Raw genomic sequence first — 15,160 nt, 5'->3', positions numbered from 1 at the left:
TGGTGAAATGCTAACCTGCTGACGCTGGTTAATGTTAAACTGTTGAATGTTAACCTGTGGGGAACATAGACGGCTAGTTTGTTGAAAACGTGTAAATCTTTAGCTGTAAATGTGCCATGAAGTTGGGGAATCTTTATCATTTTTACACCTCTAAATGCTAGTTTAAATTTTTGTTATCACAATTCGCATTCTCACTGCAGTCAGCTCTAGGAGACAGACACCTGGGGCGCAGCGTGACGTCATCAACAATATTAGCCAAACAGATAGCCTAATTGACCTTGTTTTTGCATGTCATCACAGCTTTAAGTAAAGAAATTAATATATGTCTACCTCTTCCACCACTGCTTCTGAGCAGTGGTGTAAAGTAACTAAGTACTCAAATACTTTACTCAAATACTGTACTTAAGTACAATTTTGAGGTAATTTTACTTTACTGGAGTATTTCTGATTTTCAATACTTTTACTTCTACCACACTACATCTCAAGATGCAAATATTGTACTTTTACTCCACTACAATTATTGAAAACTTTAGTTAGTTACTTTGTAGCCCTAAATACATTTTGGGCATTTGAAAATAGCAGATATACAAGCAAGCTCACAATGCGTGGCAATCATTTGAAAACTTGTACTTTTACTTTTGGTACATTTGTAATTCTGGACTTGGTAACAGAGTATTTGCAGTATTGATACTTTTACTTAAGTAAACACTTTGAGTAGTTTTTCCACCACTGTTAAAAAACTATGAGTAGCCTACCTCTTCCACAACTGCTGTGTGTTCAGGTAAAACCAAAACATCAAAGACTCCAGCTCCACCTAGAGTAGAAAACATGTTCACGCACATGTCACGTCACTTTGATCACACTTCCTTGTTTACCATTTGGTTTCACATTTTAGCACGCGCTCGGCACGCGATTGGACGACTACGGGCGCGTCTCATTCTGATTGGACCAAAATCCAAGTCAATCATCAGAGGAGGCGGGCGAAATTCAGCAAGATCAGGAAGTATACACTTCAGGGAAATAAACACTGTACACATCGTCCCTGATGAACAGAAATCGAGTATTATTGTCACATACATGACTCGTCGTGCGTGTGGCACACCTGTGAGCGTAGCCTACGACAGTTTGCTTATAGAATGAGTACATCTGTGGTATTTGTGCTGTTGTTTGTCATCATTTCACCATTAAGTCCTGTGGCTGAAGCTTTGGACAATGGCTTGGCTCTGAATCCCACCATGGGCTGGCTGCACTGGGAGAGATTCATGTGCAACACAGACTGTGACACGGACCCCGATAACTGTATCAGGTTAGATTGATTGAGTACATTGACTTCAACCAATGGTGGAAAAAGTACTCACATTCTTTACTCAAGTAAAAGTATCAATACTGCAATGTAGCCTATGTAGCCTACTCTGTTACAAGTAGAAGTAAGGAATTCAAAATGTACTCGAGTAAAAGTACAACAGGCATTGGCATCAAAATGTACTTTTAAGTACCAAAAGTAGAAGTAAATTGTCCCATTTAAAGTTTTCAATATCTATACAAATTAAAAAGCTTTTGAAAATTACAGATCTACAAGCTCACAATGCATGTGATGTGATTCATGTAAATTGGAAATACTCAAGTAAAGTACAAATACCTCAAAATGATATCATAGTTAAGTAAATGTACTTTGTAACCACTGACAAAAAGCCCTAAGGCTAAGGGCTTGTTTTCATTGTGGTCCTGTAAGAACACGTCGTTTTGCACTTTAAGACTCAAGGCTTACCAAAAAGAGTCAAAGCCAGGAGCGAGAAGCCAGCATTGAGTCCACAAACAACAGAAAAGGCTTGTGCACTTACTGTCACTGACAGAAGGGCGTTGAGGCTCTTATTAGGATGCATGCAAAATACATATATTTTTTATAATTATAAAAGTGAAAAGGGTGACAGTGAGCAACTGAGCATAGTGCTAATCAGTGGACGTTTGGGACCATCTGACAACAACACTGACTGCAGCCTGCCCATGTTGACTATGTAGGCTTGTAGGCAGTCAGCCTATTAGAGCTGACCAATCATACTGGAGCTGATGGAAGGCACAGAGTGTCATCAATCAATCAATCAATCAGCCACTGGTTCATGACACTGTCTCCCCATGATAGTTTTTGATTTATTGAATACTTTATTAGAAGTTTGCATAGGAAAATGTACAGGACAGTACAGTTCACTGATACAAGGTCAACTAAAAGGATAATACCACAAGAAAGCTTTTGGGCTTCTATAAATTTACTATACTCATCTACATTAGTTTAGGAGTGCAAAGAACAATGAATGAGCTTCATTGAAACTGCCTACTCAAGCCATTGAACATGTTGTGTAACTAGCAGGCAATATAATCATCATCATAGCCTACACCTTGTGATATGCAGTGGTGTAAAAAGTAAAAAAAAAAAAAAAAAAGTTAAAAAAAAAAAAAGAAACATGTCTAAAATGTATTTAAAAATCTTTAGAAAATAGCAGATCCCTGTTAGTTTTGTTTGTCTGAAAAAACCTGAAAATAAAAAATAACAAAAAAAGAAAATAGCGGATCCACAAGCTCAGAACGCCTCACAGTGTGACAGCCAAAGTTTAAACAGGGCTGAAATGTTTAATGTATGTTTTGTAATTATAATCAAAAACTACAAATTATAGTAACCAAGTTTTCAAATGGTAGTGGAATAAAAGTACAATATTTGATTTGTCTCTGTAGTGTACTTAAGTAAATGTACTTAGTTACTTTCCACCAGTGAATAGGCTACATTGAAAACGGCCTTCTCAAGGCATTGCACATGTTATATAACAGGCAATACAATAATTATACACCTTGTGTCTGCCTTTAAACAGAAATAAAAATAAAACCCCTGTGATATGTGTTACTTTCTATTATGGAGCATGCACTCCTCTCATTGTCCTTGTAAAAGCATCCACTATAATTGACAACCCCCCCCTCTCTTTCTCTCATCCAACTGCCCACCACCATGCCTGACCCCTTCCTGTGTGCTGGCAGTGAGCGTCTGTACATGCAGATGGCAGACGTGATGGTGAAGGAGGGCTGGAAGGATGCAGGGTACGAGTACGTCTGCATCGACGACTGCTGGTCCTCACAGCAACGCGACGCGCAGGGGCATCTGCAGGCCGACCCCAAGAGGTTCCCAGGGGGCATCAAGCAACTTGCGGACTATGTGAGCGTCTCAACATTACTACAACAATACACATACACAGAATATCAAAACTCGCCCCGGGGCAAATCCGGTGACCTCGGAATGGTTGCCAACCTGGTACTCCTAAACATAACCTCAGTAAACTATGCCTAAACCTACAGTAACCTTATTCCTAAACTTAACCTCAGTAAAACTATCCGCGAAAGAAAATGGGGAAGCAGGGGTTGACACTAAGGTCTCAGAGGCACTTGCCCATCGGGCAAGTACAGGTCATGTTCTACTTGCCCGAAGGTAATGCCCACTTGCCCGAAAAGTAAATCGTCCATTGTAAAATGATAGGTACGATTTTAATTACCGCTCAATTTAACACTTATTTCTTTACTTTCTGAGGCTGTGCGATAAAATGTCATACCTCAATACCTCCAAATCCAAATGCCAAATACTTTAGCTATGATTGAATATGTCTATGGTTTCACACTTGTTATTTTATATTTTTAAATGTAGCAACAGTAAAAACAGCACATTATAGGTAAATAGAGCTCTTATTTTACATTCCACAGACCAGAAGACACAGCGCAGTGTTTAGACAGATATCTTGTGTTGTGTTTATAGACATTTGTGTCCCCTCTCAAATGAGCACTTGCCCTGTTGGGCAACCTGAAAGCCAACTTCACCTGCCCTGACGTTTTATTTACCTGCCGAGGGCAGGTGGGCAAGCCTTAGTGTCAATGCCTGGGAAGAGTATGTTTTGGGGCGAGCCCTCCGGTTACAAATACACAATTAATTAGTGCTATTTTAACCCCATAGATACATCAGCAACAATATAAATTTATAATTTAGATCTTTTGCATAATTCAGTGAAAATGGGCGACTCCTGACCTAGGTCTTAGATTTCAATCCTCAGTCCACCCAGCTTCAGTCGAAGGAGTTATTTTGAATAGATCACTGGTTCTCAATGTGGGGCCCAGTACTGCCAGGGGTCCTTGAGGGGTTCCCAGCTAAATTATGGATCGCTAAGAGTTTTGGGTCCACTTGGTTCCATTTGTACACTCTTTAGTTAAATGAATACTGAGGATTTTAGTGTAGATTTGGGTCCCAGAGATTACAAAGGTTTAGAATAACTGATTTAGGCAAATTTGATTTCAAGAAGGAAAATGCTGCTGTCTAACATTCCTTGTCGACTAGACAAAAAAAAAACTCTGTTTGACCCCACGGAGACAGACTGGCAGGCTCCCAGTTTGGAAATACAACACATTGTTGATAGTCCAAGTTCAAACACGTTTTGACCTGTGTAACATTACCATCTACTGGTAGTGATGTATTACTACAAGCATAATCTCAAGGTATTTTGTGATGTTTCATTTACAGTAACCGCCATTAAATATATTTTGCCTGGTGTAACTGTTGACTCTGCTTTTAGAACACATGAATGTTAAGTGAATGTGCTGTATTTTAGGTTCACTCTAAAGGGCTGAAGCTGGGCATCTATGGAGATGTAGGGACACATACCTGCGCTGGCTACCCTGGCAGTCTGGGCTACTATGAGACAGATGCTCGGACCTTCGCTGACTGGGGAGTGGACCTGCTCAAATTTGATGGCTGCTATATGAAGTGGACCCTACTGGAAGAAGGTGAGTATGAGTGTTGATTGAAAATCCAAATTCAATCTCATTATTTTACACGTTTAACTGCAGCAAGTCACAAATAGAGGAGCCATTACTTCTGTCAAACTTAAGTTACACTTTAAGTATATCGGCCCAAATCAGCGTTTCATCTCAGCCAAGGGACATTTGGTGAATTGTGGGCCAACTTAGTCCTCGGCTGGTCAGAACATTTGTGTTTTACACATGCAGTAATAGCCTGATTCAAGCCTTATTTGAATACCTTTCAATTTCTTCTCATCAAGGCTATGTGAACATGTCAAGAGCACTGAACAAAACAGGAACAAGTATCCTGTACTCCTGTGAGTGGCCATTGTATGAGTGGCCCTTCCACCAGGTAAGTAAGAAGCAGTAGTGTATTATGTATGATTTCAGTCTAGTTAATGGATAAATAATATGAACCCAAGCTATTTTAACAGTACAACATTTCTGCCTCCAGCCTAACTACACAGCCATCCGTGAGACTTGTAATCACTGGCGTAACTTTGCGGATGTGTACGACTCCTGGAGCAGCATCAAGTCCATCTTGGACTGGACTGCCTCTCACCAGAGCATAATAGCGCCGCCAGCTGGACCTGGGGGCTGGAACGACCCCGATATGGTACTGTGCTGTCCTGAAGCACACCTCTTCGCTGTAAACTTCTATCAGCAACATCCCTCAGTACCACATTGAACTTTGAGTCCACCCTCCACTTCTATGACCAGTACAGGAATCCATCTATTTTTAGAGTTGTAAAAATTAGACAACTTTGAGGATATTAACATTATGGGAGGCAGGACTGGGGATTAAAAGATAGTGGCTGTCACATTCCCAGTCATGTTCTTGACACGATCCTGCACATTATTAGTCTTCCAAAATAGATGGTAGAGATATTAGTGAATAGTCAGCATAATTAATTTAATTGAAGTTAGACTTGTTTACCATGGTAGACAAATCATTGATGTAATGTTGCATACTAATAACACAGAGCTCTGTAACCAAGATTCAGCACTGTCTTAGAAGTCAGTACAGTTTGCATCCGTTGTTTTCAATCATACAAGTTAACTTTTTACACTGAATTCTGTCTTCCAGTTGGTGATTGGAAACTTTGGCTTGAGCCATGCCCAACAGGAATCTCAGATGGCATTATGGGCCATCATGGCTGCTCCTCTGCTAATGTCCAATGACTTGAGGGACATCTGCCCACGCTCAAAAGAACTGTTACAAAACAGACACATCATAGCCATCAGCCAGGACCCACTGGGCAAGCAGGGATACCGTACTGCAAAGGTAGGTTAGAGCAGTGGTTCTCAGACTTTTTTGGCTGGAGTACCCCTTTAAACTGATTTCTAAAGCCAAGTACCCCCTTCCCCTGACTACAGCATTTTGCTTAGAAAAACATTACATCAAAAGTCCAGTTCTCATGCCAATATGTTCAAAATAAAACAGCATAATGGCAATAAACATTGCTTTCTATTCAATAAGTTGTACTAATCAAAATGAACAGGTTCACACAGTCTGTCAATGTTTTATCATTGACCATAACACTAAAATACATATTCCCATTTTCTAGTTTTTCTTTTCTCACGTACCCCCAGGAGTACCCCTAGGGTTACACGTACCCCCATTTGAAAAACACTGGGTTAGAGCACAGACCCAGTGTAAAACAGTAGATGTACACAGGATTAGTCAACATTTAAAACTTGGATACCTGATGCATCTGCTAACAAACTATATCATGAGGTGGAAAGTGAGCTTCATCTAAGTGATACAATATGTAATGCTTGACTTCATCTGCAGGTCAATAGTTTTGAGGTGTGGGAGAGGCCCTTGTCCAAGAGCAGACTGGCCATAGCAGTGCTGAACAAGCAAGAGATTGGTGGTCCACGAGGATTGCCTGTGGGCACTGTGCCTGGTTGGAAGATCTGTGACCCCCAGTGTAATGTCACTCTGATCCTGCCTCGATACAAGGAGCTGGGGATTCAGACTCTTCACAGCAAGCTGGTGATAGCAGTCAACCCTTCGGGCACAGCACTGTTCACAGTCACCCCCACCAGCAGTAACTTCAAGGCTCCTCAGCATATGGACTGGCATGACACAATCACAGACAAGCACACTGTTCTGTAGGCGCTAATGCACTTTAGCTGCCCGTCTGATTCTAGCTCTGCTGTTTGAAAGGGATCACTTATTGTGTGGGTATGATTTTGTACCAATTCTAAATGGGTATTTTTTTTAAAGGTTTAATGGTTGGATTTTAAAGGGAAACCGTACTGTTACTGTATGCACTGATGCAGACTACAACTACATTAAAGGTCTGTTTATCGTACCCTGTGTTGAACTGAATGCATGAGGTGGGAGCACACACACTTTGGTGGTATTCATAAATCTGTTGCATAGTTTAACTTATGACAGCACTGCATCAAAGAACAGCAGGACCAGACTTTAATATTTTGATCCATTTATTCCATGAATCTGAATTCCCAAAACAGTGACAAACTTCGAACACCAAGGACCACTTCTTAGAACTGGATGACCTGGCCCTGTAAGAGAACAGAAAGACATGAGTTAGTGCAGCTCACCGATCATATAGGAACTAATCTTTCAATGCTAGATAAATAAGGCTCCTTAACATTATAATTAAAGTCTAGGTGACCAGTCTATTTTTTTTAAGACAAAGACATGTCCATGACCTACATGGGTCAGTGGCAGTCAATATTGAGAAGTACCCAGATTAACCAGAAGCCAATTATTATAACAGAAACTGACTGAACACGTTTTCCATCAAATTTCATTCAGGCTTTGAGAATGGGGTAAATATACTGCTCACTAAGAACTGTTGCACCCACTGACATGCAGTTCTCCAAAACCATCTTAAAAGTTTAACACTCCTAAGATTATGACTATGGAATGGGCTGTAAGAGTTAATGAGACTGTCTTGGTTGATGGACGTTTGTAGTAAAAACCACACTTTAATTGCTTTATGAAAAGACAGTGTCAATAGCCCTTTCACTGCTGCTACAGGCTCAGAGTATTAAACTAGAATTATGACAAACGCACTGATCGGATACATTTAATGGCCCGATTCAGAACCAGATGCTACTTTTACTTGACATAATAAATGTGACAAAAATGCTTTGAGGGGGTCATCTATACTGCATTACTACTTGTAAGATGGGTATACTAGAAGTACCCTTATGTATACCAAGTTAGCAAGACATTGGGAGTTATGCTGTAGTTGCTACTGACACTAAGATGCCCCATGATGCCTTGCTGTTGCAATATTCTCTCAAATGTTTTGAATAACTATGAAAATATGGGCCCTTAATGAATGCAAATAGTGTTTAATATTTGGTTGATAAACAATAGTGAACCATGGCCACACAACATAGTTTTTAATTTACCAGGCCACATTTTACAAGCCAAATAACTCTTTGTCCAGAATCCAGATAACTGTCAAAGTTGTCATGGTTTTAACCACTTAAGGCCCATTCTATATTTTGTTGTATGTCGAAAAGTGAACATCTATAAACTTAATGTGAGCTTGTTTCACCACATGCCCAATAGAGATGCCCAGGTTCAGAGTTGTTAATCTACCAGCATTTTCCTAGTGTAGATTTTCCACCAGACGCAAACATAGCACCCTTCCATTATTAAGATTCTCAAGAGTTAAGATTAAAATATTCCACTGCGCCTCAAGCCGAAACCAGGCTGATCCAGTGTTGGGGCAACACGGATGATTGGAGCCTTTTACTTAAAAAAAAATAACACATGCTTTTCACTCTGTTATTTAAGCAAAAGGCTCCAATCATCAAGGTTGCTCCAGCATCTTCTTTATTCAACTCTCAGGAATACATCAATGCCAACATACCTTTCTCTTCTTGTCACCTCCCAACTCAAAGTGCTTGCATCTTTTGATGGCCAGCATTCTCTTGGATCGGCAGTTGGGCTCGACGCACTCGAGCCTCAACACAATCTTCTTTGTGGTCTTGGCCTGGAAAATTTTACATGTACTGTATTACTGCACCATTCCACACACCGAAATCAAATAGTCCATCCTATCCTGCACAAAGTATAATATAGGATAAATATTTTAGCTTGAGAAATTAATGTTGTATCCCAGTGGTAGAATATAATAATATAGACAAGACAATCACCACAACAATTACCATACATTTTCAAGTTAGGTTTACCTTTTTGCGGAAAATAGGCTTTGTTTGACCGCCATAGCCGGACTGCTTCCTGTCGTATCTCCTTTTGCCTAAAGAACATATAAGCAGTTTAGTGACAGTTCTGGGCAGGGCACAACTAATTTAATCATTACACAACCTGCACACAACCAGTCATGGGTCTGTGTGCAGTAGCTACAAGGGTCTTCAACAGGGGGTCCACCAACTCCTCTATAACCACTATAACTCTAGCATCTATTTTCTGGGGAGAAGTTCAGACAAAAATAGCAGATCTACAAGCTCACAATGCCTTGCAGCACCAAGTTGACTAAGTATGAAGGGTTGAATGGGTTAAATATCTGAAAATACAATTTTACATGAAAACTGATGGGTCTGGCATACAAGTCTATGAAATCAACGAAAAGTTTAATCTGCAACACAATTTTATACAATATGTAGTGGGGGTCCCTGCTTCATCTCTCAGCTAAGGGGTCCTTGGGCTGAAAAAACGTTGAAGACCGCTGCAGTAAAATATTTCCTCACCCTGAGCGTAGACAGAATCCTTGCCCTTCTTGTACTGGGTCACCTTGTGAGGCTGGTGCTTCTTGCACTTCTTGCAGTAAGTCCTGCGGGTCTTCGGTACGTTGACCTGGAAGACAAGCATCAGAGCACAGAACCAGGGTCAGACAGGATTCACGATGGCCCGGCAATAATACACATTCATTATTGACATGACATTACATGGGGTTCATGATGACATAACATCTCCTAATATTACATTATGGTTCATGATTTATCTATTCATGACAAGTCACATGGACATGGTTCATAGTTATCTGCCAATAGTTAAGCAACTTAATAAAGGAAATCAGGTTTATGAATTGCTTGCTACGCACAGCTGTACATACTGTAGCATCCCTCACACCTAATCTAAGTCAAACATCCCACTCACAGGCACATGGTAATTATTTAGTGTGCACACAAACATATGCACACACACGTACGCGGATGTGCAAATACGCTTTGTATACATATACTGCATGTACATGTTTTAGAAGTAGGAACTCTGAAATACACAAACGTTGCCGGTAGCGACTTTGGGTACTCAAGAGGAAATCCCTATATCTCAAAATTAAGTAGGACCTTAAACTGTTATTGCTGCTACAATTTGGAAATAAATAGTAGATGACTCAATGAAAAAGTCCATAGTACTAAAGGACAGGTAGCACCGGGTGCCAGTTCAGTGGCTGCAACGGTTGCAAAACCAAGCTAGCTAACGCTAGCATTGCCGAGACCATCGTTACGCTTGGTTAATGTACAGGAAGCTACATTATTATTAGCACGCATGTATTTGTGTTAGTTTTGTAATATGTATTCAACTTCCATATAAATAGGGGAATGACAAGCTAAAGCTCTGAACGTGGTTACAACTCGTTCAGAGACCTATGTTTATGCTTCGGCTCTTGGAAAACCGTAACGCCATTTGTTATGAACGAGGGGAACCACTCGAGTTTAATTTGAGATTAAATACAGTTGGCGAAAAGGAACACCGTTAATATTTAACTCCGTGCGTGCGTTGAAGACATGTTTACGTGTGGAGATGAGCTAAACGGAATATTATTTCTCCAAACGACAGGATTATAGAAGATTGAACAAAAATATAATCGAAGGCAGAATCCGTACCATGGCTGCGACCCGATGCAGAGGAAAAGAGGAAGGCTGACCCCGGAAGCAGTCTGTAATAAGCACGCTGGCCAGAGAGAATACTGCGTTGGTTATTTCTGATGTCTGCCCCCTAGCGACTGTTGAATTTTTTAGGGCACTGGTTCTCAAATGTTTTCATGTCAAGGACCCCCAAATTGACACTTGTTAGCCCGCGGACCCCCATTTGAAAAGATATGCCAGGTAGTCAGACAGGGTGTCAGACCGCCATTCCGAAACACCGCCATTCCGAACATTGACTAGGGTTAGGGTTAGGGTTAGGGGTAGGGTTAGGGTTAGTTAGGGTTAGGGTTAGGGTAAGGGTTAGGGTTAGGGTTAGGGTTAGGGGTAGGGGTAGGGGTAGGGTTAGAAGTCAATGTTCGGAATGGCGGTGTTTCGGAATGGCGGGGTGTAACCGTCAGACAGGGACCCTCGTATAAGAGAAGATATTTACTAGCAGTAATTCTCAACCTTTTTATTATTATTATTTTCTTACATACATGTTAGGCTACGGACCCACATTTAATGACATTTCCATCTCTGGTACCCCAATTTTTATTGTAAAGTCAGGGTTAATTTAACTCTTAAAGTCCACAAATGTACACAAATGTATTTTTGTACACTTGTATGTACATTTGTACACTCTGAGTTACAGACTCATATAGGCTAAGGGTCCATTTGGTTCCATGGTGGGTCTGTATTCCAAGTTCTTGTCCAAAGAGCAGTGGTGGGAAATTCTCATTTTTTTTAAAGTAAAAGTATCAATACTGCAATGTAGAAATACTCTGTTACAAGTCCAAATCTACTTGAGTGAAAGCACAAAAGTACAGTATATGTAAAAGTAAATGTAGCCTACTCATTGTGCAGAATTTCCCATTTCACAAATAAAACATGTATAAATCAACATGAGCCATCACAATACAACAAAGTGTGTTTAATATATTCATTGAAAATGTATTATGGATACTTTGTTTTGTTAATTACAATGAAAATGCACTAACCCCCCATGCAAAAAAAATTGAACATACAACAGACAGCTTCACAGCAGCCTACTGCACTGCACTGTTAATGCTGTGCCTTCTTTTACTTATCACCAAAACTGTCCAAAGAGATGATATGAAAATTAGCAGGAAGCAAAAGGGGAAGCAAGTGGACTCAATTCCTCTCGATGGGTGGGGTTTAGGTTCTTGCAGTGCTAACGCACACACACTGTATGGAAATTAAGCAGAGAGGTCCATGCCATTGCCACCTCAACCCGCAGCATCTGCACGGAGTGCCAACTCATTGATCCATGTTTGATGATCTGTGGTGTCCACATACTACTGTAAGTACTGAAGCTCTTGGGAAGTTTCGATATTATGACTCAGTCAGTACAGTATACTATAATGGAGAAAGGTAAAGTCAGTGGTGAAAAAAGTAGGCCTACTAACTTCTTTTTTACTTAAGTAAAAGTATCAATAATGCAATATAGAAATACACTGTTACAAATATGTGACTCTGAGATGTAGTGGAGTAGAAGTAAAAGTATTGGAAATTGGAAATACTCAAGTAAAGTACAAATACCTCAAAATTGTAGAACCTACTTAAGGATAGTAAATGTACTTAGTGACTTTCCACCACTGTATGCTTTACATTGGAAGCAATTTCATATCTGGAAGTCATTTGGAAGAAAAAAACATTATTTTCAACATGGTTATTATATCCATTAGGCCTATGTATTATTTGGTACAATTCTCAATTGAAGAACCATCAGCATCAAGAGAATTTGTGAATGAACACAGAATATTTTGGGACACCTCTAGTGCTGCTGAAAATTAGGTAGGCCTATGCCATATTGATACATAATCTACTAAGAGACAATCCTGTTATATTTGTTTCTTACTGTTTCATTATCAGCACGGTGTGTTAGAATATGATATGCACCGATGAGGTGCAGTAAACTATACACAATATTTAACTGTTATTTATATGCATCTTGGAGTTTAGTGGTAGTATCATTTCCAAGTTAAATATTTATTTTAGTATTTTAGTAAGTATTAAAGCATAACACTTTTAGACATAAAGCAGGCTAGATAGTTGGTATATAGAACAAGCATACAGGTGAGAAGGATAACAGCGAAAAGTAAAAAGAAAACTACATGTAGGTTATTGATCTACTCTTGACCATTTTGCATATTCTGATCACTGAATTTCTAAGAATGCTTGGATTGCGATATGGTATTTAATATGTATGTTTCACTATGTGGTTTAAGATACAAGTGTACAATACAATTACATTTAAGTGTAACGTTTTTGTTAAAGTAAGTCAGTTTCAGTTCAGTTTATTTTTTATTTATAGTGCAACATCACCCCAAGGGGTCTCTGTGCATGTCACAAGTCATACAGCAAAAAGCACAGTAGCAAAACATATATAAGGAAAAAATAAATACAAAATAGAACAGCAATATGTGTCAGCACGTATGGTCAAACAATTACCATATGGCAAGCTGATTTTAAAGATCAGCAAAAACAAAGGAAGAAAAAAGAAAGAAGATTTACAACACAGTGTTTAAAACCACAGGGCAGGAAGAGGTGATCATAGTGTTAAATGGCTCTTAAAGGACAACTTTCTTTTTTTTACAACAAGGGTTCATATTTTAGATGTCATTAGAGAAAAGAAAATATGAGTGTTAAAATGTTTTCATTTCTTTCTTTCTATCATTTTGGTGATGTTAATGATTTTGATTTCAAGTGGCTAAATATGTATTTTTAGACACAATAAGCCCATTCCCAAAATGCACCGCAATCTTTGATGGGCAGATGTGACTTATGGGGGCTGGTGTAAATACTGTAGTAACAAAGAAATTGTCAGCTTATTGTGTCTAAAAAGACATATTTAGCCACTTGTACGCATGTCCCCTACCACTGAAATCTAAATATTAAAATGGCTAAAACGACAGAAAGCAGTAAATGAAAACATTTTAACACTCATCTTTTCTTTTCTATAATTACAAAAAATATGAACCCTTGTTGTAAAAAAACTAAAGTTGTCCTTTAAAGAGGGTTTGTTCAGTAGCAGGGGTCTCCCTCCAACTCTTTAGTAAAAAATAAATGACATTTTCAGCTCAGATACCAATTGGTCCAATCAGAAGAGAGAACTCTTTGAGGATAAACAAATTCAACAGGAATTGATTAAGCAAGATAAAAGCAGCTTGTGTTCTGTGGAACCTGTAATACATTACAATTGAAGCTCTCTCTTCTGAGTCCTCCTGACTGAATAACATTGGTGACCTAAACATTTATTTTCTGTTTATTAAAGAGCTGGATAGACAGCTTACTTAGACCAGCTTCAATGTTGTTAAAATGTTCAAAAAGAGGGCGTGGGGGATTATACACTGATAGTAGGCTACTGCTCTCTCCAGAACAAGGAATGGGTGCTTGAGAGCCCAGAGAAATGTGTAGAAATGTGTAGCATTATGAAAGTGAGTAATTGTACACATTATCATATTATTATGCTGACTGCAATCAAACGCACATGCACACACAAGCACGCGCACGCACACACACAACACAAGCACGCACGCACACGCACGCACGCACGCACGCACACACACACACACACACACACACTCTTATCAGTCAGGAAACGTCCAAAGAGGGTATTGTGTGGTTCCTGTTAAACTAATACTTTTATCAGAAAGTTTGCTGTGTCATGAGGTCACTATAATGAAACACTAAATACTAATATGTCTTCTTGGGCAGTCTAGATGAAGGCTGTCCTGATAGGGAAGTTGCAGGATCAATAATCTGACATTTTCCTGGGAACATCTTTCCATGTGATTAATGTAGCAACGCTAAAGATAGTATTAGGGTACTGTTGTCAATTAGCTACAGTTGCACAAAAAGGCTTCCCTGCTGTGTAACTGATATCTTAAAAGGCAGATGGAATGGCAGTTTCTGATAATACTGTATATGGCAGATCCTCTTTGTTGTTGTGGAATGTTGCTGAATGATGTTGCAACCACAGCTCTTTGATGCATTTGATGCCAACGGTATAGGCTGAGGAGAAATTGTGAATACTTATGGCACAGTACTTTCACTTTTCTATCTTCGCTTCATCACATTTTTGCATGCCGTAGCTGTTTGTTTAGTTAACATGGCTGTCGACAGTAACATTGTCAGGTTAAAGTGCTGCTGCAGCGCCGGTTTCTTCCTTTGTGCTGCAGTGCAACACTGATGCAACTTCCCTATGAATGTGTCTGTCAGACCCAATGACTCACAACCCTTTGAATAAAAAAATAAAAAAACAGCCCTTCTGCTGGCCATGATAAAAAGAAGAATTGACACGGGTGATTGTTTGATTGATAGGGCAATTGCATCGTCCAAGTTTGGGGTTGAATGCATTGAGAGAGACAAAGAGATTCAACAGTTTGCAAAGACAAGCACAGGAAAGTACAGTACAAGGTGCTAATAGGATTTTAAACCCAAGAAAGCA

General features: G+C 39.5%; 2 protein-coding genes across 2 annotated transcripts; one reads left to right on the top strand and one right to left on the bottom strand.

The window, feature by feature from the left end:
- The first annotated feature begins 1,010 nt into the window (after window positions 1-1,010).
- On the top strand, window positions 1,011-7,137 carry gla (galactosidase, alpha). The gene is made up of 7 exons (XM_080745627.1): window positions 1,011-1,306; window positions 3,025-3,199; window positions 4,635-4,809; window positions 5,085-5,176; window positions 5,279-5,440; window positions 5,912-6,109; window positions 6,620-7,137. Exons 1-7 carry the CDS (start codon window positions 1,137-1,139, stop codon window positions 6,944-6,946), a joined length of 1,299 nt encoding a protein of 432 aa, XP_080601753.1. The 5' UTR covers window positions 1,011-1,136; the 3' UTR covers window positions 6,947-7,137.
- A 123-nt stretch (window positions 7,138-7,260) lies between these two features.
- rpl36a (ribosomal protein L36A) lies at window positions 7,261-10,693 on the bottom strand. The gene is made up of 5 exons (XM_080746028.1): window positions 10,669-10,693; window positions 9,529-9,634; window positions 9,010-9,077; window positions 8,688-8,810; window positions 7,261-7,359 (listed from the first exon to the last, which is right to left on the bottom strand). The coding sequence occupies exons 1-5, from the start codon at window positions 10,669-10,671 to the stop codon at window positions 7,339-7,341; spliced, it is 321 nt and encodes a 106-aa protein (XP_080602154.1). The 5' UTR covers window positions 10,672-10,693; the 3' UTR covers window positions 7,261-7,338.
- Between the last annotated feature and the right edge of the window lie 4,467 nt (window positions 10,694-15,160).

The sequence above is a fragment of the Nannobrachium achirus genome, assembly GCF_963921795.1.
Source record: "Nannobrachium achirus genome assembly, chromosome: 17".
NCBI lineage: Eukaryota > Metazoa > Chordata > Actinopteri > Myctophiformes > Myctophidae > Nannobrachium > Nannobrachium achirus.
This window is presented reverse-complemented; position numbering and strand designations above follow the sequence as displayed.

Coding starts and splice junctions, on each gene's coding strand:
- rpl36a (XM_080746028.1), bottom strand. Junction 9,078..9,528: donor GGATTCTGTCTACGCTCAGG/GTGAGGAAATAT, acceptor TATGTTCTTTAG/GCAAAAGGAGATACGACAGG. Junction 7,360..8,687: donor GAGGTGACAAGAAGAGAAAG/GTATGTTGGCAT, acceptor GTTCTCTTACAG/GGCCAGGTCATCCAGTTCTA.
- gla (XM_080745627.1), top strand. CDS start 1,137: ATGAGTACATCTGTGGTATTTGTGCTGTTGTTTGTCATCATTTCACCA. Junction 4,810..5,084: donor GTGGACCCTACTGGAAGAAG/GTGAGTATGAGT, acceptor CTTCTCATCAAG/GCTATGTGAACATGTCAAGA. Junction 5,177..5,278: donor ATGAGTGGCCCTTCCACCAG/GTAAGTAAGAAG, acceptor TTCTGCCTCCAG/CCTAACTACACAGCCATCCG.